The 25,223-nt window shown below is 36.3% G+C and overlaps 1 protein-coding gene across 1 annotated transcript in view; it reads left to right on the forward strand.

The window, feature by feature from the left end:
- EIF3H (eukaryotic translation initiation factor 3 subunit H) overlaps positions 1-25,223 on the forward strand; it is a 101,585-nt gene that overhangs the window by 18,147 nt on the left and 58,215 nt on the right. Inside the window, exon 2 of the mRNA XM_032858440.1 lies at positions 9,693-9,849. Within this exon, the coding sequence (XP_032714331.1) occupies positions 9,693-9,849 (157 nt within the window). The remainder of the gene's footprint in view (positions 1-9,692; positions 9,850-25,223) is intronic.

Genomic DNA, 25,223 nt, shown 5'->3' on the forward strand with positions numbered 1-25,223 from the left:
CTCTTATTAGGGGGTGACATTTATGCTAAATACTCACTTTTTGGGTCTGTGTTTCTCAGTGTACTCACTTTTCATCAATGCAGGGAGTCGTAAAACAGAGGAAAGGAAACTTAGTTTTAACCAATTATGTGCACTGTAGTCCTCTGGGGAGTTAAAACAGAAAAAGTAAGGCTGCTCCATACTTACTTATTAAAAGTTAGAATGAAGTAGGATGTTAGAATCACCTGGAAAGTCTAAAACGAAAATGAAAAGAAATAAAATGCCCACCAAGACCAATATAGGATTCGTAGCCCAGATCAATTAACTCTGAATTTCAGAGCTGGATTTAGGTGATTAGATTTTGTATTTTTTGTTTGTTTTTCCTTTTTTTTTTTAAACACTGATGGCTCTAATATGTAGCCAGGTTGAAGACCTCTCTTCATTTATTTAAAAAAGCTCTGCAGGGGGCGCCTGAGTGGCTCAGAGGGTTAAAGCCTCTGCCTTCCCCTCAGGTCATGATCCCAGAGTCCTGGGATCGAGCCCTGAATCAGTCTCTCTGCTCAGCGGGGAGCCTGCTTCCTCCTCTCTCTCTCTGCCTGCCTCTCTGCCTACTTGTGATCTCTGTCAAATAAATAAATAAAATCTTTAAAAAAAAATAAAAAAGCTCTGCAGGCCATTTTGATAAGCTGAGAACAAGTGATGTAGAGCTCTTGAGCATGTGGAATCACTTGTGACACTTATAAACAAAATACAGGAGTATATTTTTGTTTTGGAGACTATTAAGCTTCATGTATGTATTTTTTTTTTAAGATTTTATTTATTTATTTGTCAGAAAGAGTGAGCACAGGCAGACAGAGTGGCAGGCAGAGGCAGAGGGAGAAGCAGGCTCCCTGCTGAGCAAAGACCCCCCCCCCCCACCATGTGGGACACTGGGATCATGACCTGAGCCAAAGGCAGCCGCTTAACCAACTGTCGAGCCACCCACGCGTCCCCATGTATGTCTTTTTAAAAGTAAGAGGAAGCATGACATAAATAAACAGGATTAATTAAAAATATATCAGCACTGTTTTAGGGACAGAGGCATATGGTTGGAGGGAGAGAAAATGAAAGAGGATGAGCTTGACTGAAACAGGACTTTTGTGGCAGAACGTTCCCATCTTGTGGCCTCTGCGAATAGTGCCGGTCAAGACTAGAAGCTGTATGCATTGTAGCAACTAGTGGCAGTTTCCTATTGATGCTACTTGATTCTGGTGATTCAGGGCACAAAAGTTTTGACCTCTAGCACCATCCCCTTAGTGTCTTTTGCTGCGTGACCCTATAACCTTACACTGAACTTTTCTACTTCATGCATGAAACCTTGCTTCTGTAGCCTAGCTACAGCGGCTTCTTCCAGAACTGTTGCCCTTGCATTCTTTCTGTTTCAGCCATGTTATTACAAAGTTACTCAGTTATTTTGAAGTACTTACAAGTACCTTGAAGTCCAAAGTCATATCTCACCTCCCTCATTTAATAATTCTGTGTCAGATTGTTTCCTCATCTGGCAAATAAATGAGGAAAATTTCTCATTTAATGTATTTGTGGGATTGAACGAGTCATTGCTTGTAAGGCACTGTGGAGTGCTTGATGTAAGTGATCCATAAATGTTTAATGTTTACTCCTTCGACAGGTAGATTCTGAGTGTCTTTTAAGTGCCAGGACCTGTGTTGGGTATTGGAGATATGAATAACACATTTCTTCCTTTCTAGGAGAATGTTTAAGAGAGGAGACCATGAGCAGAACACGGATTTTTGTCTTGTAAATATAAAACATCCGTGGGATTTTTTTTTTTTTTTTAAATAAATTCTTAGTTATTTCTGTAAGATAGCAAAAGCTTGCATGTGAATTTGTTACTTCTGGTCGGAAATTTTCTTTTGACATCTTTCAAGCTTGAATTGCAAGCCCATAACTTTACTTTTTGAGCAAAAGAATTGAGATTTTAGTATGTGTGTAGGAAATAAGGTCATAAGATACCAAACTGAAGAATGAGTTAGCTTGGTTTTGATAATTTTTTTTTCATATTTTTGGATGCTTTATCAGACTATATTATAATGGCAAGATTATAAATGTTGGAAAATTATTTTAGTGATCACTAAAGTCTTTTTATTTTGGGCAGCCTTAAATGCTAGAGAGAATTTATCCATAAAATTTAAGCCTTCTTTCCTGAGACTACACCTGTAGTCCTTAGTTTGCCTTTCAAAGTAAGGCACATCCTCTAGTGCCTCACTTTTTAGAAAGTGTGCTTCCTGGTGGTCTCTACTCTAGAGAGAGCTTAGAATCATTGAGCTAGTTGTCATCACGGGGTTTTAAGTTTTCTCTCTTAGCATTATCCCTTTCTTTGTATACTTACTTATGTTGATTGTTTCTAGCAGATGGTTAAATCACCATGATTCTCCCATCTCTCAATTGGATACTGTTCCTGTAAATTTTCTCTCTGGTCATTCCCAGAGAACTGAAAAGAACAGGTCAGTGATGCTGAAAAGAGTGAGACGGTAATTTCTCTGACTTGGAGCACGGTGCTTCTGTTGATGCTGTATGAAGTTGCACTGACGCTTTGGCCAGGCAGGTCAAGCTGCCGGGCTGTTTGGTTACATTGCGCTCCTACCCCCCAGCCCTTTACAATTCTTTTTTTTTAGAGTTAAGACAGCATTTGATTAGAAGTTACTTTTGTACTGTGATAACTCATTTTTAAATATAATATATATATTTTTTAATTCAGTTTTCTTTGTAAAAGGAAATGAGGTTATTTTGGCCTGGCTTCTTTGTGAAACTGCTGGGTCCTAGTCATCACTTCTTTTTGCACACGTAAGCATCTGCTGTTGAGAAATTAGTTCTAGAGTTTGTCTGAAGGCCTACATTAAGCTCCTCTGTCCTTTAGGATCTCATTTACTTTGATTTCAACGTGGCTTAGTGATTTCATTAAAGGGTTAAGTGTCTAGGAACCTAGGCAACTTAGACAAGCTGGTAGGTGTGTTTGTAACGACTTTTAATTAGTTCTGTTTATCCCTTCTAAGTCACCCTTGTTTCTTTTTTAAATGCGCAGTAATTGCTCTTTGCAGAGAGATAAGTTGAATAAGAGTTATTAAATAGTTCTGCTTTTAATAATCAGTAATATTTTATTGAACATTATTACATGTCAGACCCTATGTGAAGTATTTAACATACATTGTCTCATATCTAATAGTGTTGGTATTGCTTTGGAATAACTCCATGATGCAAGTTAGAAATCAAAGACTTAGGAAGAACAAATAGCTTCCCTAGGGACACAGCTAGTAAATGTTGGAGCTGGAACTCTTACCCGCATGACTCTTTAAGTTCATTTTGTGCCTTTCAAAAGTGGCAAGGTCTTTTATATAAGGATGTATAAGATGGTGCACTTTGTACATTTCACAGTGCTGAAGGTCTTAATTGGTTGGTTTTCTTCCATATGAAGGTCTTTTCCCTGCTAACTGCGTGCTGTCCTTAAGAGGTCCTTAACAAGATCTTACTTGTTTGAAATCTTTTTGGGGTCTATTTATCACGAAGTCTGCAACTAATTGTTTTAATTATTTATTGAATTATTAATGTGAAAATCAGTTTCCTTGTTATTAAAGTTAAAATATTCACACAGCTTTGGAACTTGACTTGGTTTAAATCTTGGCTCTTCCACTTCCTGGTTGTGTGACCTTTAGCTGTTTACTTTCTCTCTGCTTTTGTTTTACTTTTAAAGATTTGTTTATAAAGATGAAAATCAAAAAAGATTTTATAAAAGGAATTGATAAGAAGTTGGTGGAAAAAAGAAAGAAAAAAATTTAAAAAAAGAATGTGATCAGGCGGGACACTAAAACAAAGCATTGTATTTTTGCAGGTGTAACCACCACCATGTTAAGATACAGAAAAATTCCACCACCCACGAAAGTTTCCTTGTTCCCCTCTACTCCTGACCCTAGGCAACCACTAGTCTGATTTCTTTTATTTTCTAGAATTGCATATGAATGGAATCATACAGTATTTACTGACCTGAAGATACCTAGTATCATAATGTAGTTTATCACCAGAAATATCAGAAGTTCAAGCAGGTGTATTGGAGCAAATTACAGCAGAGAACTTCTGTAATTTGGGGAAGGACACAGGCATAAAAATCCAGGAGGCACAGAGAACCCCCCCCCAGTCAATAAAAATAGGTCAATACCCCATCATCTAGTAGTAAAACTCACAAGTTTGTTTTTTTTTTTAATATTTTATTTATTTGACAGAGATCACAAGTAGGCAGAGAGGCAGGCAGAGAGAGAGGAAGGGAAGCAGGCTCTCTGGTGAGCAGAGAGCCCAATATGGGGCTCAGTCCCAGGACCCTGGGATCATGACCTGAACCAAAGGCAGAGGCTTTAACCTACTGAGCCACCCAGGCACCCCTAAAACACACAAGTCTTAATGTCTTCAAGAGACTCATTTGACCCAGAGACACCTCCAGATTCAAAGCGAGGGGGTGGAAAACGATTTACCATGCTAATGGACATCAGAAGAAAGCTGGGGTGGCAATCCTTATATGAGATAAATTAGATTTTAAGCCAAAGACTTTAATAAGAGATGAAGAAGGACACTATATCATACTTAAAGGGTATGTCCAACAAGAAGAACAACAGTCTTAAATATCTATCACCTAACATGGGAGTAGCCAATTATATAAACCAATTAGTAACAAAATCAAAGTAACACATCCACAAATATACAATAATGCTAGGGGACTTTAACACCCCCATCACTGAAATGGACAGATCATCTAAGCCAAAGATCAACAAGGAAATAAAGGCTTTAAATGACACACTGGACCAAATGGACATCGCAGATAAATACAGAACATCCCATCCCAAAGCAACAGACTACGTGTTCTTCTCTAGTGCAGATGGAACATTCTCCAGAATAGATCACGTCCTGGGTCACAAATCAAGGCTCAACTGGTACCAAAAGATTCGGATCATTCCCTGCATATTTTCAGACAACAGTGCTTTGAAACTAGAACTCAGCCCCAACAGGAAAGTTGGAAAGAGCTCCAAATACATGGAAGCTAAAGAGCATCCTACTAAAGAATGCATGGGTCAACCAGGAAATTAAAGAAGAATTAAAAAATTCATGGAAACAAATGAAAATGAAACACAACTGTTCAAAATATTTGCAATGCAGCAAGGGCGGTTCTAAGAGGAAAGTATATAGCAATATGAGCTTTTCTCAAAAAACATGAAAGATCTGAAATACACAACCTAACCCTACACCTAAAGGAGTTGGAGAAAGAACAGCAAATAAAGCTTAAACCTAGCAGGAGAAGAAAAATAAAGAACAGAGCAGAAATCAGTGAAATAGAAACCAAAAGAACAGTGAACAGATCGATGAAACTAGGAGCTGGTTCTTTGAAAGAATTAAGAAGATTGATAAACTCCTGGCCAGACTTAACAAAAAGAAAAGAGAAAGGACCCAAATTAGTAAAACTATGAATGAAAGAGGAGAGATCACAGCCAACACCAAAGAAATACAATTATAAGAACATATTATGAGCAACTATATGCCAGCAAATTTGACAATCTGGAAGAAATGGTTGCATTCCTGGAGACATATAAACTATCAAAACTGAACCAGGAAGAAATAGAAAACCTGAACAGATGCATAACCAGTAAGGAGATTGAAGCAGTCATCAAAAATCTCCCAACAAACAAGAGCCCAGGGCCAGACAGGTTCCCAGGGGAATTCTGCTAAACATTTAAAGAAGAATTAATAACTGTTCTCCTGAAACTGTTTCCAAAAAATAGAAATGGAAGGAAAACTTCCAAAATCATTTTATGAGGCTAGCATTACCTTGATTCCAAAACCAAAGACTGAGGAAGATTACTGAGCATTATCTCTGATGAACATGGATGCAGAAATTCTCACCAAAACACTAGCCAAAAGGTTCCAACAGTACATAAAAAGGGTTATTCACCACGACCAAGTGGGATTTATTCCTGGGCAGCAAGGTTGGTTCAAGGTTGGTTCAACATCGGCAAATCAATTAATGTGATACATTAGTAAAAAAAAGGACAAGAACTATATGATACTCTCAATAGATGCTGAGAGGACATTGGACAAAGTACAGCATCCTTTCTTGATCGAAACTCTTCACAGTGTAGGGATAGAAGGTCCATACCTTAGTATCATCAAAACCATCTATGAAAAACCCACAGCAAATATGGGGAAACACGGAAAGCTTTTCCCATAAGTTCAGGAACTCGGCAGGGATGTCCACTATCACCACTGTTATACAACATAGTACTGGAAGTCCTAGCCTCAGCAGTCAGACAACAAAAAGCAATAAAAGTCACCCTAATCGGCAAAGAAGTCAAACTCTTACTCTTTGCAGGTGATGTGATACTTTATGTGGAGCACGCAAATGACTCCACTCGAAAATTGGTAGAACTCATACAGGAATTCACTAAAGTGTCAGGATATAAAATTAACATACAGAAATGAGTTGCATTTCTATACACCAACAAGAAGACAGATGAAAGAGAAATTGAATTGATTCCATTTACAGTTGCACTCAAAACCATAAGATACCTAGGAATAAACTGAACCAAAGAGGCAAAGAATCTATACTCAGAAAACTATAGAATACTCATGAAAGAAATTGAGGAAGACACAAAGAAATGGAAAAATATTCCATGCTCCTGGATTGGAAGGACAAATATTGTGAAAATGTCTATGCTGCCTAGGGCAATCTATACATTTAATGCAATTCCTATCAAAATCCCATCAACTTTTTTCAAAGAAATGGAACAAATAATTCTAAAATTTATATGGAACCAGAAAAGACCCCAAATACCCAGAAGAATGCTGAAAAAGAAAACCAAAGTTGGCGGGATCACAATCCAGACATCAAGCTCTGTTACAAAGCTGTAATCATCAAGACAGTATGGTACTGGCACAAAAACAGATGGAAAGATCAATGGAACAGAATAGAGAGCCCAGAAATGGACCCTCAACTCTATGGTCAACTAATCTTTGACAAAGCAGGAAAGAATGTCCAATGGAAAAAAGACAGTCTCTTCAACAAATGGTGGTGTGAAAATTGGACAGCTACATGGAGAAGAATGAAACTGGACCATTTCCTTACACCACACACACAAAATAGCCTCAAAATGGATGAAAGACCTCAGTGTTTGACAGAAGTCCATCAAAATTTGATGAGAACACAGGCAGCAACCTCTTCAACGTCAGTTGCAGCAACTTCTTCCTAAAAATATCGCCAAGGCAAGGGAAGTAAGGGCATAAATGAACTATTGGGATTTCATGAAGATCAAAAGCTTTTGCACAGCATAGGAAACAAGCAAACCAAAATAAAACAGAATGGAAGAAGGTATTTGCAAATGACATATCAGATAAAGGATTCGTATCCAAAATCTGTCAAGAACTTATCAAACTCAACATCCAAAGAACACGTAATCTGATCAAGAAATGGGCAGAAAATATGAACAGGCCTTTCTGCAAAGAAGACATTGAAAGGGCCAACAGATGCATGAAAAAGTGCTCAACATCACTCAGCATCAGGGAAATACAAATCAAAACTACAGCGAGATACCATCTCACACCAGTCGGAATGGCTGAAATTTGCCAATCAGGAAGCGACAGGTGTTGGAGAGGATATGGAGAAAGGGGAACCCTCCTACACTGCTGGTGGGAATGCAAGCTGGTGCAGCCACTCTGGAAAACAGTATGGAGGTTCCTCAGAAAATTGAAAATCGAGCTATCCTACAACCCAGCCATTGCACTACTGGGCATTTGCCCTAAAGGTGCAAATGTAGTGATCTGAACCAGGGCACATGCACCCCCGTGTTTATAGCAGCAATGTCCACAATAGCCAGACTATGGAAAGAGCCCAGATGTCCATCATCAGATGAATGGATAAAGATGTCTGTCTGTCTGTCTGTCTCTCTCTCTCTCTCTCTCTCTCACACACACACACAAGAATATTATGCAGCCATAAAAAACCCGAAATCTTGCCATTTGCAACGATTGGATGGAACTAGAGGGTATTATGTTAAGCAAAATAAGTCAGTCAGAGAAAGAATTATCTTATGGTCTCTCTGTGAGGAATTTGAGAAACAAGACAGAGCATCATAGGGGAAGGGAGGGAAAAATGAAACAAGATGAAACCAGAGAGGGAGATAAACCATAACAGACTCAATCTCAGGAAACAAACTGAGGGTTGCTGGAGGGGAGGGGGCTGGGTGAGATGTGGTGGCGGGGTGATGGATTTGGGTAGGGTATGTGCTATGGTGAGTGCTGTGAATTGTGTAAGACTGGTGAATCACAGACTTGTACCCCTGAATCAAATAATACATTGTATGATAATAAAAAAATAAATAGAAAGTGAAGTTAAAAAAATATTTATTTTAGAAAAGTGAGAGGGGGAGGGGCAAAGGGGGGGAGAGATACAGTCTTAAGCTGACTCCTCGCTGAACTTGGAGCCACATATGGGGCTTGATCTCATGAGCCCGAGATCTCAACCTGAGCTATAACCAAGAGCGGATGCTCAGCTGACTGTGTCACCCAGGTGTCCCACTGCTTTCGTTGTCTTACTTGTAGAATGATTATATTCCTTTCTCTTAACATAGTTCTGAGAATTACATGATTGGATGATACACATGAAATAATTAGAATGTTGCCTAGCACATAATGTTCACTGATTGTAACCTTTTAGTTAACTGGTTTTTGATGATTAATTTTTGTCAAAATGTGTTTTAAGTAAAACACTAATCAAGAAATACTAATTAGCATATTTTTGTTAGACTTATTTTTCCTTCTGAGGACTTACTGTATTTTAGATTGTGTTGCCCTTTAGTCTTCAGGCCATGTGTTTATACTAAATACTGTTAATAGTACTGTTACTAAATACTGTGTGCCAAGTGCCATTCAAAGCACTTAATATATTAAAAAGCTTATTTTCTAGGAGTTATAACTAATGATTATTGGTATTGTGAACTTTTAAAGTATTCTAACCTTAAAGTGTTACCACTTTATCTTTATGGAAATGTTAAAGGACAGAGTAATGTAAGAGCCAGTTTTCCATTAGAGGTTATGTGGTGTATCTTGGTTGAGGAAAATCAGGTGGTGCTAGAGTCTTTGTTTTGTTTTCTTTGTTACCAAACGTTCCCATTGTTGCTTCTTTAGAATAATGAGATACTCTGTTCAGGAACCATGTTGAGGTATTGAGAAATTGTCAAGGGAACAGTCTGCTTTCAGGTTTTCAGGTAATTGAGTTTTTTATCTCTGTGTGTTATTGATGGTTTTATCATCTCTGTCAGGAAATTATCATGCTGTTAACAGACACTAATAGGAGCACTTCCTCTGTAGTAACTTTGGATTGAGGTAATACTGTTTGAAGGAGCTCTTGGATGCCAGACCTTTTGGAAGCCTTGACCTGAAGGTCATGAGTGCTGTACGTGGACATTTTTGACATGTCTTCAAACTCCAGAAGTTACAGATATACATTTAGATTATGTGAGTTTTATTATTTGTAACAGAGTAAAGGAATTGATTCATAAGAAACTTAGTTCTATTATATAATTTTGTGATTTTTGCAAACCCATAGTATGGTTCATTTTTTCCTTTGAAATGAAATATAAACTGTAAGGATGGTTGTTAAGCTCACTTCTGTTATTTTATTTTAGGTGGTATTAAAAATAATAAAACATTATCAGGAGGAAGGACAAGGAACTGAAGTGGTTCAAGGAGTGCTTTTGGGCTTGGTTGTAGAAGATCGTCTTGAAATTACCAACTGCTTTCCTTTCCCACAACACACAGAAGATGATGCTGACTTTGATGAAGGTAAGGGTACTCCTTTCATGTGTCTTTGCAATGCAAACAAATGGTTTTTATTTTTAATTTTTTTGAGATATTTTATTTATTTTTATTTTGGAGAGGGAGAGAATGCATGGAGTGAGCAGAGGCACAGGAGGGAGGAGTAAGAGAGTCTGAAGCAGGCTCTGTGCCAGATGCAGAGCCCAGTGTTGGGTTTGATCCCGTGACCCTGAGAACGACGACCTGAACCGAAATCAAGAGTTGGACGGTTAATGGACTGAAATACCTGGGCGCCGCCTCCATAAATGGTTTTTAATATAGTTCTCACCATAACCTTTGATTATCTCATATTGGGGGTCAGGCCAGCCTAGTTCCCTTGATTACTGAGTTTCTTGAAAAAATTATGCAAATTCTTTGAAATGAAGATTTATATAAAAAAACTTCATTAGTTTGGCCTTAATTGGAATTTGAGATTCTGATTTTAGTAATTTGGATAGGAGCTGTGCTTAACTTTCCCATGATGAAACCAGCTTTCAAATAACTTACACTGTGAAGGATAGGGATCAGCATTGTGTGTCCAGCATTCATTTTCTTCTGTAGTATTTTGACTTGACTTTTAAGAAGATGAGTTTAACTATCGATTTCAGAAATAAAACACTGAGAATTTCAGGAGGTCTTTGTGTGTATGTGCGTGCATGTGTGTGGCGCACTGCAGGTATAATTGTTGTGTTAGCAAAGGCCATTACTAAAGTTCACACCAAAGGCTAAGGTCAATAACTTGAGAGATTTTTTTAAAAAATCTAGTTAAAAATAATTTCCCACTTGTCTGAACGCTGAAGGGTCATTTTCTGTATAACGTTTTTTTATTATAGTAAGAACAAGTAGTATAATTTACCATCCTAAACCATTTTTGAGTGTAAGGTATACTGTGTTAACTGTACGCAGGTTGTTCTGGAACAGATCTCTAGAACTTTTTCATCTTGAAAAAACTGAAACTCTACATCCTTTGACCAATTCCTCTTCTTTTCTCCCTTGCCAGCCTCTGGCTACCACCATTCTGCTTATTTACTTGCTTGCTTCCTTGCTTCCTTTTTGTTTTTTTAAAATATTTTATATTTAAGTAATCTCTACACTCAAAGTATAGAATTCAGAACCCATGACCCTGAGATCAAGAATCACACACTCCACTGACTGAGCCAGCCAGGTGTCCCATCTGCTTTCTGTTTCTAAAAGTTTGACTCCTTTAAATACTTCATAAAAGTGAAATCATGCAATATTTGTCTTTTTAGAGACTGGCTTATTTCACTTAGTTTAGCTTAATGTTCTCGAGGTTCATCCATGTTCTAGCATTTGACAGGATATCCTTTCTTTAAGGCTGAATAATATTCAGTGGTGTATATATACCACTTTATCCATTTGTCTGTTGATAAATATTTAGTTTATTTCCATTTCTTGGCTCTTTTGAATAATGTTGCAGATACCTCTCCCAGGTCCTGTTTTCAGTTCTCTTGGATATATATATATATATATATGTATATATATATATATACACACACACACACACCCAGAAATGGGATTTGCTGGATCATATAGTAATTATATATTTAATTTAGTGAAGAACTTCATACTGTTTTTCATAGAGGTTACATCAATTTACATTCCCCACTAGCAGTGTGCAGGGGTTCTGATTTCTTCATATCCTCTCCAAAATTTGTTATTTTCTGGTTATTTATTTATTTTTTTGATAGTGATCCTTCTAACAGGTGTGAGGTAGCATCTCATTGTTGATTTTGATTTCCATTTCCCTGATAGATAATGATGTTGAGCATCTTTTCAAGTTATCTCTCCGTATTTGAAGAAATGTCTGTTAAGGTCCTTTGCCGGTTTTTAGGATTATTGTTGATGAGTCGAAGAAGGTCTTTGTACCTTCTGGATATTAACACCTTATCATATGTGTGGTTTGCAGATATTTTCTCCCATTCTGTTAGGTTAATTTTTTACTCTGTTGAGTGTTTCCTTTGCTGAATCTTTTTAGTTTGATGTAATCGATATTGTTGGTTTTTGCTTTTGTAGTTAGTGCTTTTGGTGTAGTGTGCAAGGAATTATTGCCATGACCAATGATAGGAAGCGTCTTCCATTATCCTCTGGGAATTTTATGCTGGTACCATACTGCTTTGATTACTGTTGCTATGTAGTATATTTTGAAATCAGGAAGTGTGAGGCACACGGCTTTGTTTTTCTTTCTCAAGATTTTGGCTCTCTAGGGTTCTTTGAAATTCCATATGAATTTTAGGATTTTTTTTTTCCCTATTTCCATAAAAATGCCATTGGGATTTTGATAGGGACTACATTGAATTTGTAGATCACTTTGGGTAATAAGGACATTTTAACAATATTAAATCTTCAGTCTATAAACACAGGTGTTGTCTTTACTTTCTTCCAGCTGTTTGGTAGTTTTCAGCATACAAGTTATATTCCCAGGTGTTTTATTCATTTTGGTGCTATTGTTAATGAGATTTTAAAAAATATTTCTTTTTGTGATTTGTTTTCTATGCAACTTTTAACTGATGACTTTTCACTTGGATAAAATGTTACTTATGTAATTTGATTTCACATACTCATAGTACCTTGAAGATATAATAGATACTGAACATGTTCTTGCTAAGGTTAGTACCTTGATATTGCAGTTTGGTCTACAAAAATAAATTTTTCCTTAAAGTACTATCTTTAGAAACTAACCAAGGCTATTTTATCCTAGGCACTGAGTATTTGTATTTTTCTTTTTTTTAAGATTTTATTTATTCATTTGACAGACAGAGATCACAAGTAGACAGAGAGGCAGGCAGAGAGAGAGAGAGGAGGAAGCAGGCTCCCTGCTGAGCAGAGAGCCCAATGTGGGGCTCAATCCCAGGACCCTGAGATCATGACCCGAGCTGAAGGCAGAGGCTTTAAGCCACTGAGCCACCCAGGTGCCCCGAGTATTTATATTTTTAAAAACTTGTGCAATATGTACCTTTTTGTTTTTAAGCTGGCCAAGCTCTCCTTGTTTCATCTAAACTGTAATAATTCATCTGAACTACTGTAATGCTATCAGATTACGATTGGGATTTCTCTGCCCTCCATTCTGGCAGTATTAGGATATCTCAGTTCCTTTATTTACTAGCATATATGGAGAGGCTTACTTATGTTGCAGTAATAACTCTTAGAGCTAGAAGACTGAAGAAGACAAGGGATTGCTAACATAGCTTTTTTGGGAGTGATGAGTCTGAGGGGTTCACTTGAAGTGGCTTACTCAGTGTGTTAGTGGCATAGTTGGGAGTGGAATCCTTTCCGGAACAGTTTATATTGTCACATAGTTATCTCAGATAATTACTTTTGTCTTTTAAAAATCTCAGTTTAGAATTTGTGTAAGAAATCATGTTCGTGCAATTATGGCAGGTGCACAAAGCAAAATGTATTATTAATTTTAGATCTTGATCACTGGATGCTGACTTCTCTTACAGGCTTTCAGGTAATTGACTAGTACGCTATTTTATGAACACGTACTTTAAGAAGCTCATTAAAAAGTTTTAACAATATGGACTTCAATTTAGTGTTAAATAATAAAATTGCTGGACATTGCGTGCTGTGTACTGTATGTACATTGCCTATAATTAGTTGTTATTCTGCACATTTGAAGGTTTTATCAGTCCCATTTTCCATATTAGCAAACTGATCCTCAATAAGACAAATAACTTGTCAAAAATCATTTAACTGGGAATTTCTAGAACAGGGCTTGAAATCTTTCTCTGTCTGATTCCAAGTCTCATGATTTTCCTGTTGTTGCTTTTGGACACTTAGTGAAGTGGAAGCCAGTGTTTAAAGGATATAGAATGGGGAGCGTCATTATTTTGTAAGTGAAATCTGCTCTTTGGGTAAAACAACTAAATTTGTTTTTCTTGATTTATCTTTAGAAGCGAGTAGGATTTACCATTTTTCTTATGCATGTGAAAAATCTGCGATATTATTCTTTATTTCTTCCTACTCTTATTTAGTCAGTCTGGAATTAGGAATTTTAGGTTTTCTCACATTATTTATTTATTTACCTGAATAGGCTTTACTATGTAGCCATCATTAGATTTTTATCAAACCTAGGTAAAAGCTAAATTTTCTCATTATATGGATATATCTTGGAATAGAAGAGCCCTGCATGTTGATTATTTTAAATCATTCTAAACACCCATTGTTTTACATACTCCTTTTCTGTTACTTATGCCTTCTAAAACTAGTATTTGTTTAGAGAAAGAACCTTTTTTCACCTTTCACCTTATGGAAGTAAAGTTCTCACTAAATATTTTGTAATTTTAATGATTACATATTTTGAGTTGCTTAGGTGTTTGTTTATTTCTTTGATTTTGTTTTGGTGCCTCATGGAAAGTAGAGATTTTTTAATCTGTGGCCCCCGAGTGAAATGTTTTAAATTAAGGGCTGACAAGCTACAATCTGTGGGCCTGCTTCTGCATGTAAAGTTTTATTGGAACGCTGCCATGCCTATTCATTTATGTATTTTCTGTGGCTGTGTTCCTGCTACAGTGGCATAGCTGGCTAGTTGTGACAGAGACCATATGGGCAACAAACCTGAATTTTTTTTTTTTTTAACTGTCCAGCCCATTAAGAAAGTTTGACCAGTTTTTTTAGTATGTGTGTGTGTGTGTGTTTATATATGTTATTTTTCCTCTCTTAAGGTTAAAGAAGAAGGTAATTGGTAGTCTCTTTCTATCATAAATAGAGGACTTTTTGTTTGTTGGTTATTTCTTCTAACTGTTGTCCTTAACATGGACTGTGAGTCCGGAATGTATTGTGGTCATTGTAATAAAAACACTGTATTAATGGGTATATGTTTTACTGGTGCATCTGGAAAGTATCAGAAGATGTAGCTTTTTCCTTTATTTTAATGAATTTTTCTTTTATCCCCCCCCACCTCCCATTGAGTTGTTGAACTTTTCCTTTACATTACCCCAACCCCCACTGAGTTGTTGATGTTTGGGGAACTGTCTATAGATATTAGGGAAGAAAAACATTTAATTCAGTTGCAGATTTGTGAGCCAGGTACAGGTTTGTGTGACAGTAGAGTGTTTTTATGAAACCTTTGTCACAAAGCGGAGAAGCAGTTACCATTAATTTATATGGAAAAACATTTGAGCATTCCCAGACCCCAAAAATAACTTCTGTTAGGCTTTTCTTGTACCTTAGTACACATCTTGCTGATGGATGCACAAGAAAATTCAAGATATAAAGCACAGATGCTCACAGGCACAGTTCAGAACTATGGCGGCTTGCTGCTGGGGAAGATTGTCAGGGCCACTCTCGCTCCTTGGCATGTGTGCTGCCTCTAACAGCTCACCACAGAACAAATGCCGAATGTTATTTTTGCTTTTTGTCTTTTTTTTTTTTTTAAGTGAAAATTCTCTTTGGATTTCTTTCAGTAGGTCTTTCAGAAAAATGAAGTGGTATACCGCAAACTTCCAAAAGCAGGGTATGCCTGTATTATGGAAAGGTAATGAATGGTATGAAGCCAAAAAACTTGGGTGGGAATCTCAGCTCTATACTTAGACCTGTGTGACATTGAATGACTTCAGTTCTGAACTAGTTTTTTCCTGACTCTGTACTACCTTTCATTTAGCACATGTTAATTGCTCACTTACTCAGTACTAGACACATAGCTGAAGGATAATTTCTTTATGAGATCAGTGCTGCCTTGGATTATGTTACAATAGGGTGATTGAAAACCAAGGAAACTGTTGTGGCTTGAATTTTTTTTTTGTTTCTCTCCATGAATTCACATTTTGTTTTTTCACATGTGATAACTCTCCCTTAAGTAGCTTAAATCGTGATATACTTATATTACAGTATTTACTTTGTAGTTAAAAGCAAGATAACTTGCTCATATTAGAGAATATATGCTTTTTAAAAACTGAGTAGAAAGACTCATATTAAAATTCCCATTAGGGGGCACTATTATCAAGCTTAGGAGAACTGGAGACTAATTTGTTTTCTCAGACATACAACCCGAGGCTTGCTAAAAGGGAAAAATATTTTCATCTGATAAGATTCAGATACTGTTTTATACAACTGAATTCCTTAGATATGTTATAAAGTGCGCTGAATTAAACACAGATCCAATAACTCACTGTCTTATTTTTCAGCAGACTAAATCAATTTAATATTGCAGGTGATATAAGAAGCTTACTTTATTCTGCATTGGAGCCAAATCCATAATTTTCATATTTGGAATGGACAGATTTTTTATTCTCTCTTTAAGTCCGTTCAAAGGATGATCCTTAGACTTCAAATAAGTTTTCTTCAGAAACGAAGCATGAAGACTATATTGTACTGCTAAAATGCAGTTAGGGGAATGAAATGATGCCTCACTTACTCAGACAGTATGAACGTGTGTGGCATGTAGAATTTCTGAAGTAATTCTACATTGACGTGATATAGACACACAGATAGCTTTTGGCTTTTTTGTCCATTTTCAGGTACTTGAAAATTATTTTTTATTCAAGTTTGGCATTAGGACAAGAGATACTACTTTAGACTATTAAATATAATTATTTTGTTATCATTAAACTTCCAAGAGAAAAGCAGTCATATAGAGTATTAAACAGACTTTTCAAAGGTTAAATACGAATTGGCAAAAATGTAATTTACCATAAGATGTACTGGGAGTAATTTTTCATGCATAGGTGTTTTATTTTTCTATCACTGGCTTCAGAGAGAGTAGGTTTTATCTAGCTACCTTATTTGGAACACTCTCTATGTAAATAAGCCATAGTTTGCATTGGGGAAAATCTCTGCTTAATCACTTGCTTCCTGAACTCTCACTTTCCTTCTCTTTCTTCTTGGTTTGCCTGTAGTCCACACCCAGGGCAGAACTGCTTGAAATCTCCCCAATAATTACGGTTTCGGCTTTGTATTGCCTTTGGGTTCCAGGAAGAGTTGAATCAGGATAGAGAAAGCTTTCGTATTTTTTTTTTTTAAACGCAGATAGGGACATTTTGTGACAGGATATGATGTTTACTTACTATTTTGTATTATTTTCTATCTGTGAATAATCAGTGATCATTGTGATCTGTTCGACAGATTCACTTTTTAAAAAAATCCTGTTCTGCACTTTTTTCAAAGAGCTTTTCTTGGTGCAAATATTAGAAATATATACAGACCGTTTGGAGTGTGTTTTGAACCTTATTAGAGAAGTAGGAGGATGTTTACTTTGTGACCTCAGATCATTAAGAGGTATGATAAAATGTTTCAAATATCTCAGAAAAAAAATTAGTTCTTAGTAATTCATTTCGACATTTATTCAGCAAATTACATGAATGGGTGGTGGAAAAGATCCAAAGATAGGAAATCCTGGTTACTGCTTTGAACGATTTTAAGTGGGAGAGATGTATAAAGAATTGTGAAGCAGACTTGATAGAAGTCTAGAGTGAAGGAGGACAAAAAGTGATGGGAACACTCAGGTACGAGCTACTAATTCCTTTTGGCGATGACTTCATAGGAGAGGTGAAGTTTGATTTTGTAAGTGGGTGTTGTTTGTATTTTAAGTGATTTTTAAGGAAATTGTATCTTGTGAGTTTGTTGGAAGTACTCACATTTCTGGGCCCTCATGAATAACAAGCATCTCTAGAGACAAAGAACAAATTATTTAATATATATTTAACTTGGCATCTTTATTGTTCAGTGATAATTATGTTCCTTGACAATATTTTTCAGATTTTGTTGTTGATTTCATATCCAGGTAGGGAAGCTGTTTTTGCTTTCTAGGCTGTTTTGATACATAAAGGACTCCTGACAATAATTTAGTGCCATGTTTATAGAAACCTAGGACGCATGCTGCACTTAGCTCTATTTAAAATATTTAATAAATATTTAATACAATATTTAATGAATTGTAAATATTTAATAAAACATTTCATATATATTTCATTTTAAATGAAACAGTGTGTAGGTAGGTAACTAGAGAAAATCTGTACACTGAATTATATAATTCTCCTGGGTACTGATCTCTTTTTTGATATTCATAGTAGTATTTTGAAAATGTTAAACCATTCGTATTTAATGGCTTATCACTGAATATTCAGGGCAATGAACTTTAGATTATTGCTTACTTAAGTTATTTTGATTGCTCAGAAAGCCTGTGGCTTGCGATTTGAAACTAACTCAAGAGTCTTACTTTATATGTTTAGTCTTTGGTTTATTAAGGTGATTAGAATATGAGACATACAATCCAAATGTGAAGCCTCAATCCCAATGTTTTTATGCCTTTTTTGTTCCTTTACTTTGGGTGTCTTAAGATGTTAAAGTAGGAATAACGTCTAGCTTTTAAAAGTTTGAAGAAATATGTTGCATTTATTTAATGTTTTAAAATACAGGTTTTTTCCCTTTTAAATGAGTTGAGAAATTCCTGTGCATGGAAGAATATATACTATTGAAAATGTGGTCAAGGTAAAAGATTTTTATGCTTAAAGAAATTAAAGCGCTTTACACTATACCCTCCCTTGGTCCCTAAAGTGTAAGTGCTATGGTTTGGAAAGAAGCCAAGTAAAACGTGTTCAAATTTTGTGCAGACTTAAAGTAATACTTTAAGATTTGAAAATTACAGGTGGATCCAGTACTTAAATAGTATTTAAAATTCCTAAGTTTCCCAAGTCTAAAAGTGTAATCCTTAAATTACTATTCCCAGTGGTTTACATTTTAATTAAATAAAAATTGTCTTACTTTTGAACCACAACAACTTTAGGTTTAGATATTTGAGTTTATTACTGAACTTTAAGGTAATAACCATTAAAAATGAACTGTTTGGCATTAATTAAAATGTCAAAAAACCACAGTTACAGTGTGTAACCAAAGATCCTTGCTGTTTCTGTTTTTCCAAAAATTGTCCTAAGCAACACAGTTGAGCTTGCTTCCTATCTTGCCCAGAAATGCTAACCAGCTTATCTCACTAGGTGGAATTTTCATAAAGCTTGAAACTTTTATACATTTTCAATTACTCTCACGGCTTACCTATTACCACTTCCTGAGTGGTGGTTTCATACCTTTATCTCTTTCCACCTTGGGGGTTATATGCTGCTTTTACTTTGGGTAGTAATTTTTACCCAGTGCATTTTAGATGCTTTCTAGTATATTTGAAAATAAAGGGAACCTTTATTTTGGTGTAAGTAACAATATAATGGTTACTTAATGCATTATAATGCAACCCTACATCTCCCACTACCCTCAGCCCCATACACATTCACCCTTTATTTTCTCTAACATGGAACCTGTAGACATTTTAATACAGACAACCTTTCTTCCCCACTTGATTGGTAAGAAGATCACAGAACTATTCCAGTGGTGTTTGCAGAAATATTATCTGTCTAATGACTGTTTTTTAGAATTTGATGGTACTGACTTAATAGAGATCATTTTTGATGGCAGGTTACTAATCCCACAACTGGCAACTGGCTGTGGGAGTCCGGCAGCAGAGTCCTATGTGGGGCTCTTTGGACTTGCAGCATGCTTTTAACCCCAGCAGGCAGCAGAGCAGCAGCAGCCCTCCTCCTCAAGCCACTGTGGTTTCCAAGCTTATCTGCTCTCTCTTTACTTTCCCCTTTCCTTTTCTTTATTCCTTTGTTATTCATTTCATCAAATCAGTATTTCAGTGGGAACCAGCTGCCAGGCATTTCTACTGGCTGTTGTGTACATGTATTTCTACTAAGGATGTTTTCTGAAGTGTTTATTATTTAAAGAACTTAGCTATTCTAAGCATATATTTGACTTGAAACATGGGAAGATTTGTTAGCACTTCATTTTAGTGAATTAGATTATGAGTATAAAATAAAGATTAAGTTGCTCTTGAAAGTGTCTAGAAAATATTTTTGTGTAGTTGAAGAATGATTTGGGTTTATAAGTGTATAGTGGCAAATCTATATCTCCAGGTTTGCAATTTGGGGTGTTCCTGTAGTTTTGTTAAAGTAATTTTGTTCCTAAAAATTTATACATCATCATGTATTCTTTACTTTCATAGTGAAAATATTTTATTTTTACTTTTGATCTCATTTAGTAGCAACTCCAGAATTTTATTTTTTTATTTTTATTTTTTTTAAAGATTTTATTTTTTTATTTGACAGGCAGAGATCACAAGTAGGCAGAGAGGCAGGCAGAGAGAGGAAGGGAAGCAGGCTCCCCGCTGTGCAGAGAGCCCGATGCGGGGCTTGATCCCAGGACCCTGGGATCATGACCTGAGCCGAAGGCAGTGGCTTAACCCACTGAGGCACCCAGGCGCCCTGCAACTCCAGAATTTTAGATGAAAGCTTTTCTGTCAGTAATTTATTCTGTAAATAATTATACTTGGTTTAAAAAGTCTATTACCAAGACTCTTTTGGTAATGTGAATTATTTTCCTTAGATTTAAAATTTCTTCTATCACTCCCATCACCACTACTGCTCTGAAAACATAGTCAAGATAAAACACTAAAAATATTTAGTACCAGAAGAGAGTGAAAGGTTTTATGAAGAGTGCTGACATAATACTTTGATGGGTTTTAGCCATTTTCTCTGGTGATCACATGAGGAATGGATTGGTATGGTCATAATATGAAATACTAAGATCACTGTAAACCATATCTGGGTTATTTTCATGTTCCTTTAGGAGATATTTGACATAACTATAACTAGCAGTGAGACTCTGATGTTTTGTCAGAATCCAGGCTTGAATTTCTTTCTAATTGTCTCTTTATTCTGTGGGCAGCCTGATAAAAAATAATAGCCAGTTTCACATACGTGGAATTGATGTGTGTATACATAAATACTATTATAGTCCTAGTTAATTTCTAAAATCATTCATAGATCTTGCAGACTTTTTTGAAAGGCATACAGGGGAGTTCATTTAGACTGAGTTCTGGCTAAAGTTCAGGTAAAGTTCTGGCTTACTTCTAATTGAAATCCTGGGTCTCTCCAGCCTCAGTTTTCACATTCGCAGAGTAGATCACAACAGGAACTTCTGTAATTCTTTTAACGGATGGGAGACTGGGGCTCAGAGAGGCCCAAGTTTGAAATTAGTAGCAAATTCAGAACTAGAAACCCCAACATGAAAAGTATAATCCACTACAGTTTAGGAAGATTGTTAATAATCCCAGTGTTTTGTCAAAATCACTGTAAGTGATATGGATGTCTGCAATTGTAACTTGTAGGCATGATGTATTTTTTTTTTTTAAGATTTTATTTAATTATTTGACAGAGAGAGGGAGAGCACAAGCAAGGGGAGCAGCAGGCATAGGGAGAGGGAGAAGCAGGCTCCCTGTTTAGCAGAGAGTCCAATGTGGGGCTCAGTCCCAGAATCCTGGGATCATGACCTGAGCTGAAAGCAGACTCTTAACCTTAACCCACTGAGCCACCCAGGGCCTCAGTCATGATGTATTTACTTAAAAGTTTACTTGTTAGTGTTATCAGTTACTGTCAACACTACTGAAATCAAATGATTGTTTGAATTTAACGTTAAACTTTAGGAAGTTTCCCAAGTTTCTGTGTGTATACTAGCTATTAAATAAAAATAAAGGGCAATTCCAACCTTCAGGTCAACAGAAATTAATGTTGGTTGAATATATATATTCAGCTCAGACAATAGAAACCCATTTAAATACTGAAATCATAGCTTCTAATATTTTGCTAAGTGGAATGAAGAAAGTAATTACAGATTAATCTAGGTAGATTAAGGGAGGAAAGTAGTTCATATTAAATGCCACTGAATGCTATTACAAACAATAGGTTGAATAGGTGGTTTAACTTAACTTAGGAAATCAGTGTTGACTGACACAGGAAAACTTTCTAGAACGCATTGCAGATGACTTAGTAGTGATAAAGACTGTCATGTGAATTTCCGTCTTTACTGAGTACACAGCATGGTTAAGTAGTGTGTTGCGCACTGTTTCCAATCTGCTGTGACTGCCATCTGCACAAGCCAAATGAAAGAGAAGAAAGCATGGAAAGGAAATGGATCGTTAGTTAGTTGTAAGGAATCCATGTGAACGCTGGGTGCCACTAACGAAACACGGAGCAGTTAGTGGTTTTCCTTTGTGACCAGTACAGCCAGCCGCCTGTGAACTGGAGGTGTGCGGCGTGTACACCTCTCACAGTTTACCTTTTGGATGTCATGATGTGTACCTATGGTTGAGACCGACTAGGAAATCTGGGGGCTGTAACTATGATTGTGCTATCCTTTTCTTATTCTCTATCTTTGGTTATAATCTTTTTGCTGCTTCATGTTTGGCACCAGTATTGAGGTCGATGTAATATTCCTAGCATGTTTACTGTGCCTAAATGGAATCTTTTTGGAAACAAATTATGCTATAAAAGTTTCTTGAGAAAGACTAAAGTACTTCTGAAAAAAGTCAGTAAGACCTATAGATAGGAAAATTGCTTCAAAATCTTACAAATTGTAACCAACAGAGAATCATATGAGTGATGGAAAAGTTTTATATGGGTGAGAGCAACTGACTGTGTTTCTAACCTGTGTACCTTTGTCAGTGGATAAATCTCTTTATTTGAATCTGAGGTTTATAACTAATAGTTCCTTTTATGTGCATATGGTTACCTTTTTGATGTAAACATGTGAGCCCTTATAAAACTGTGTTAACCATGAGTCATCTGGTACCTTCTTTGGAATTAACATACACTTATATAGATGACTAATAATATAAAGCCACCGTGGTTTCTGTGGCTTTTCCCACCATAGCTCCAGTTCTAAAACATTTAAAAGGATACCCGCTCTTTCTTTTTAAAATTTTTTGGATGAAGAGTTGTCTTATCAGAAAACTGCAGTAACTTAAGCAGATCCATAACTGGGGGGAATTAATAACAGAAAGTTTTTGTTGACACCGGGAAGTAGATTAAATAGTGCAATTGTGGTAATGAGTACCATATATGATAAGCCTGAGCCACCTGGGTTTTATTAGGCTGCTTGATACTTTGATCACGATATTATTTCAAGGCTTGTCTATTTAAATTGCTAAGGTTTCTTGTCATCTTTGTGATTTAGACCATAATTTTTTTCACTGTGAAGAGATCTTTTTTTTTTAAAGAGAGACTCTGTCCAAGCCAAAATTCTAGGGAGGTACAAGTTCAACAGCTAAATGAACCATAGAATGAGAAAACCTGTTAAATACAAAATTAAAAGCTTGAAAATACAGCAGTTGAATATCAAAGTTTGACTGACCTTGCTTCTCTTTAGTTTTTTGTGTGGATCATAATTACACATTTTTTTTTCAAAGATTTTATTTATTTATTTGTTATTTGTGTGCACAAGCAGGGGGAGTGGCAGGCAGTGGAAGAGAGGGAAGCAGGCTCTCGGCTGAGCAAGGAACCTGATGCAGGCCGAACTCAGTCCCAGGATCCAGGGATCGTGGAAGGCAGCAGAAGGCAGATGCTTAACCTACTGAGCCACCCAGGCCTCCCTACGCTTTTGTTTATCATATGGTAGTGGAGTACTGTAAGGATATTTGACATAATTGAATTAATTATTGTTAGATATAAATATGTGCATTTAAAATATGGGTTTCATGCTTTGAGAATATAGTACTGATATCGGTTTTCTTTATGCTGTTATTAAGCGGTTTTGATGAACATCTTTGAGGATTCGTGGAAAGATTTGAACTATTTTACCCAAATGAATGAATTATATACCAATCACAGAATTTATTTAATTTGTTTGATAAATTGTCTTTGTACTTGAAATTTTAGATTTTTGTCTGGTGTAGATAAATGAAATTTTTAGTGATCAAAATCAAGAGACTCTCTGTCCACTGATTTTCTTTACTATATAATCTTTCACAGGTGTTTAAGGGCATCATTGTTATGTATTTAAGCAAATATTTTGGGTTGGGAAAATAAATATTCATTTTTGACTAGTAAGGGAGGAGAACAGAGATAATTTAATAATTGAAGATATCATGGTATATAACATGGTTGTCCTTACCATAATATATAATAATCATTGTTAAGTACCATTTTGAAAACTCACATTTAAAATGCTTTGTATGTGTACCCATGTGCTCATTAATTTTTACTGTTTCGATTTTTGAGAACTCCTATAGCTGTTGTAATTTGGCTTGAAGTTTCCATGTCCAGTGTAACTTTTAAGCCTGGTTACAGGCACTTAAAAATGTAATGGTTTTCTTTTAATATATCTTATCTGCCCTTGGCAGTGAAAGGAGTGGAAGTGGCAATCAATAGCCTTTTCTCCTTCCTGATAAGACAAGGGAGAAAAGTATTAAAAATAGGAAACCATGTGAACTTGGGAAGTTTTTTACTGGGAGTTTGTAACATTCTTATTTTGGGAAGATAGGGAAGTACTTGTAAATTTAGGGATATGTGACTCATTGATTCAGGAAAGATGAACTCATATAAAAAGCAGAGACGCACAGATTCAGGAAGAAGCATGTGATACAGGCAGAGAAAAATGAGAAGATGGGTCAGTTAGAGCAAAAGCTTGGTTCGGGGGAATGGTCTGACATAATAGATAGGGTCAAATTATGGAAGGCTTTAAACACTTGAAAAAGAAGCATGGGCATGAAGCAGCTGTGAATCATTTTGGGTTCCCCAGCAGAGGTGTGATAGTATAAAATCAATATTTTGTGGCTAGAGGCACGAAAACCAGGTGGATAAAGAGGGTTTGAATGACGTGTAGGCATAGCAATAAGAATGAAAAAGTGAGTACTAAAAAGATGCAAGAAATGCCAAATGATTGAGATCAAGGGTATACACACATTTTGAGGGTTTGACTTCAGATATCAAATAACTTTAATATCTGAAATATTCTAGAAGAATTAAATTTGTCATCCCTTTCCCTCTTGAATAGTTTGTGAAAAGCACCTGTTCTGTGATGATGGTACATATTACACAGCAGATGGGTATAGTAATGTAAGCTGTTGATAACCAGCAGGGGGATTCCTGCACTTACAATACCAGTATTACTAAAATACTAAATATTTAAGATTTTTCAATTCATGGAGTTATTCAGTCCGTTTTGAAAATACATACATTGTTTGGAATAGTTGATGTGGTATAGATGTGAAATGATATTCTTAGTTGTGTCTGTTTTTTTTTTAAGATTCATTCATTTGACAGTCAAGTAGGCAGAGAGAGAGAGGGGAGGAGGCAGGCTCCGTGCCGAACAGAGAGCCTGATGAGGGGCTTTAACCCAGGCGCCCCTCTTAGTTGTGTCTTAATGTAACCCAACCAACATGAGTTTGCTCCTTGATGAGTCACAGGTAGAAACTACACCAGGGGAATTGTTGCACAAAGGAAACTATTTGTAGCAAATAAGGAGATCACTGGGAATAACTTCCAAAGCCATGACTCCTTGAGCAAGGGTGAATGGAT

The sequence above is a fragment of the Lontra canadensis genome, unplaced genomic scaffold, assembly GCF_010015895.1.
Source record: "Lontra canadensis isolate GAN:19392208 unplaced genomic scaffold, GSC_riverotter_1.0 scaffold15, whole genome shotgun sequence".
NCBI lineage: Eukaryota > Metazoa > Chordata > Mammalia > Carnivora > Mustelidae > Lontra > Lontra canadensis.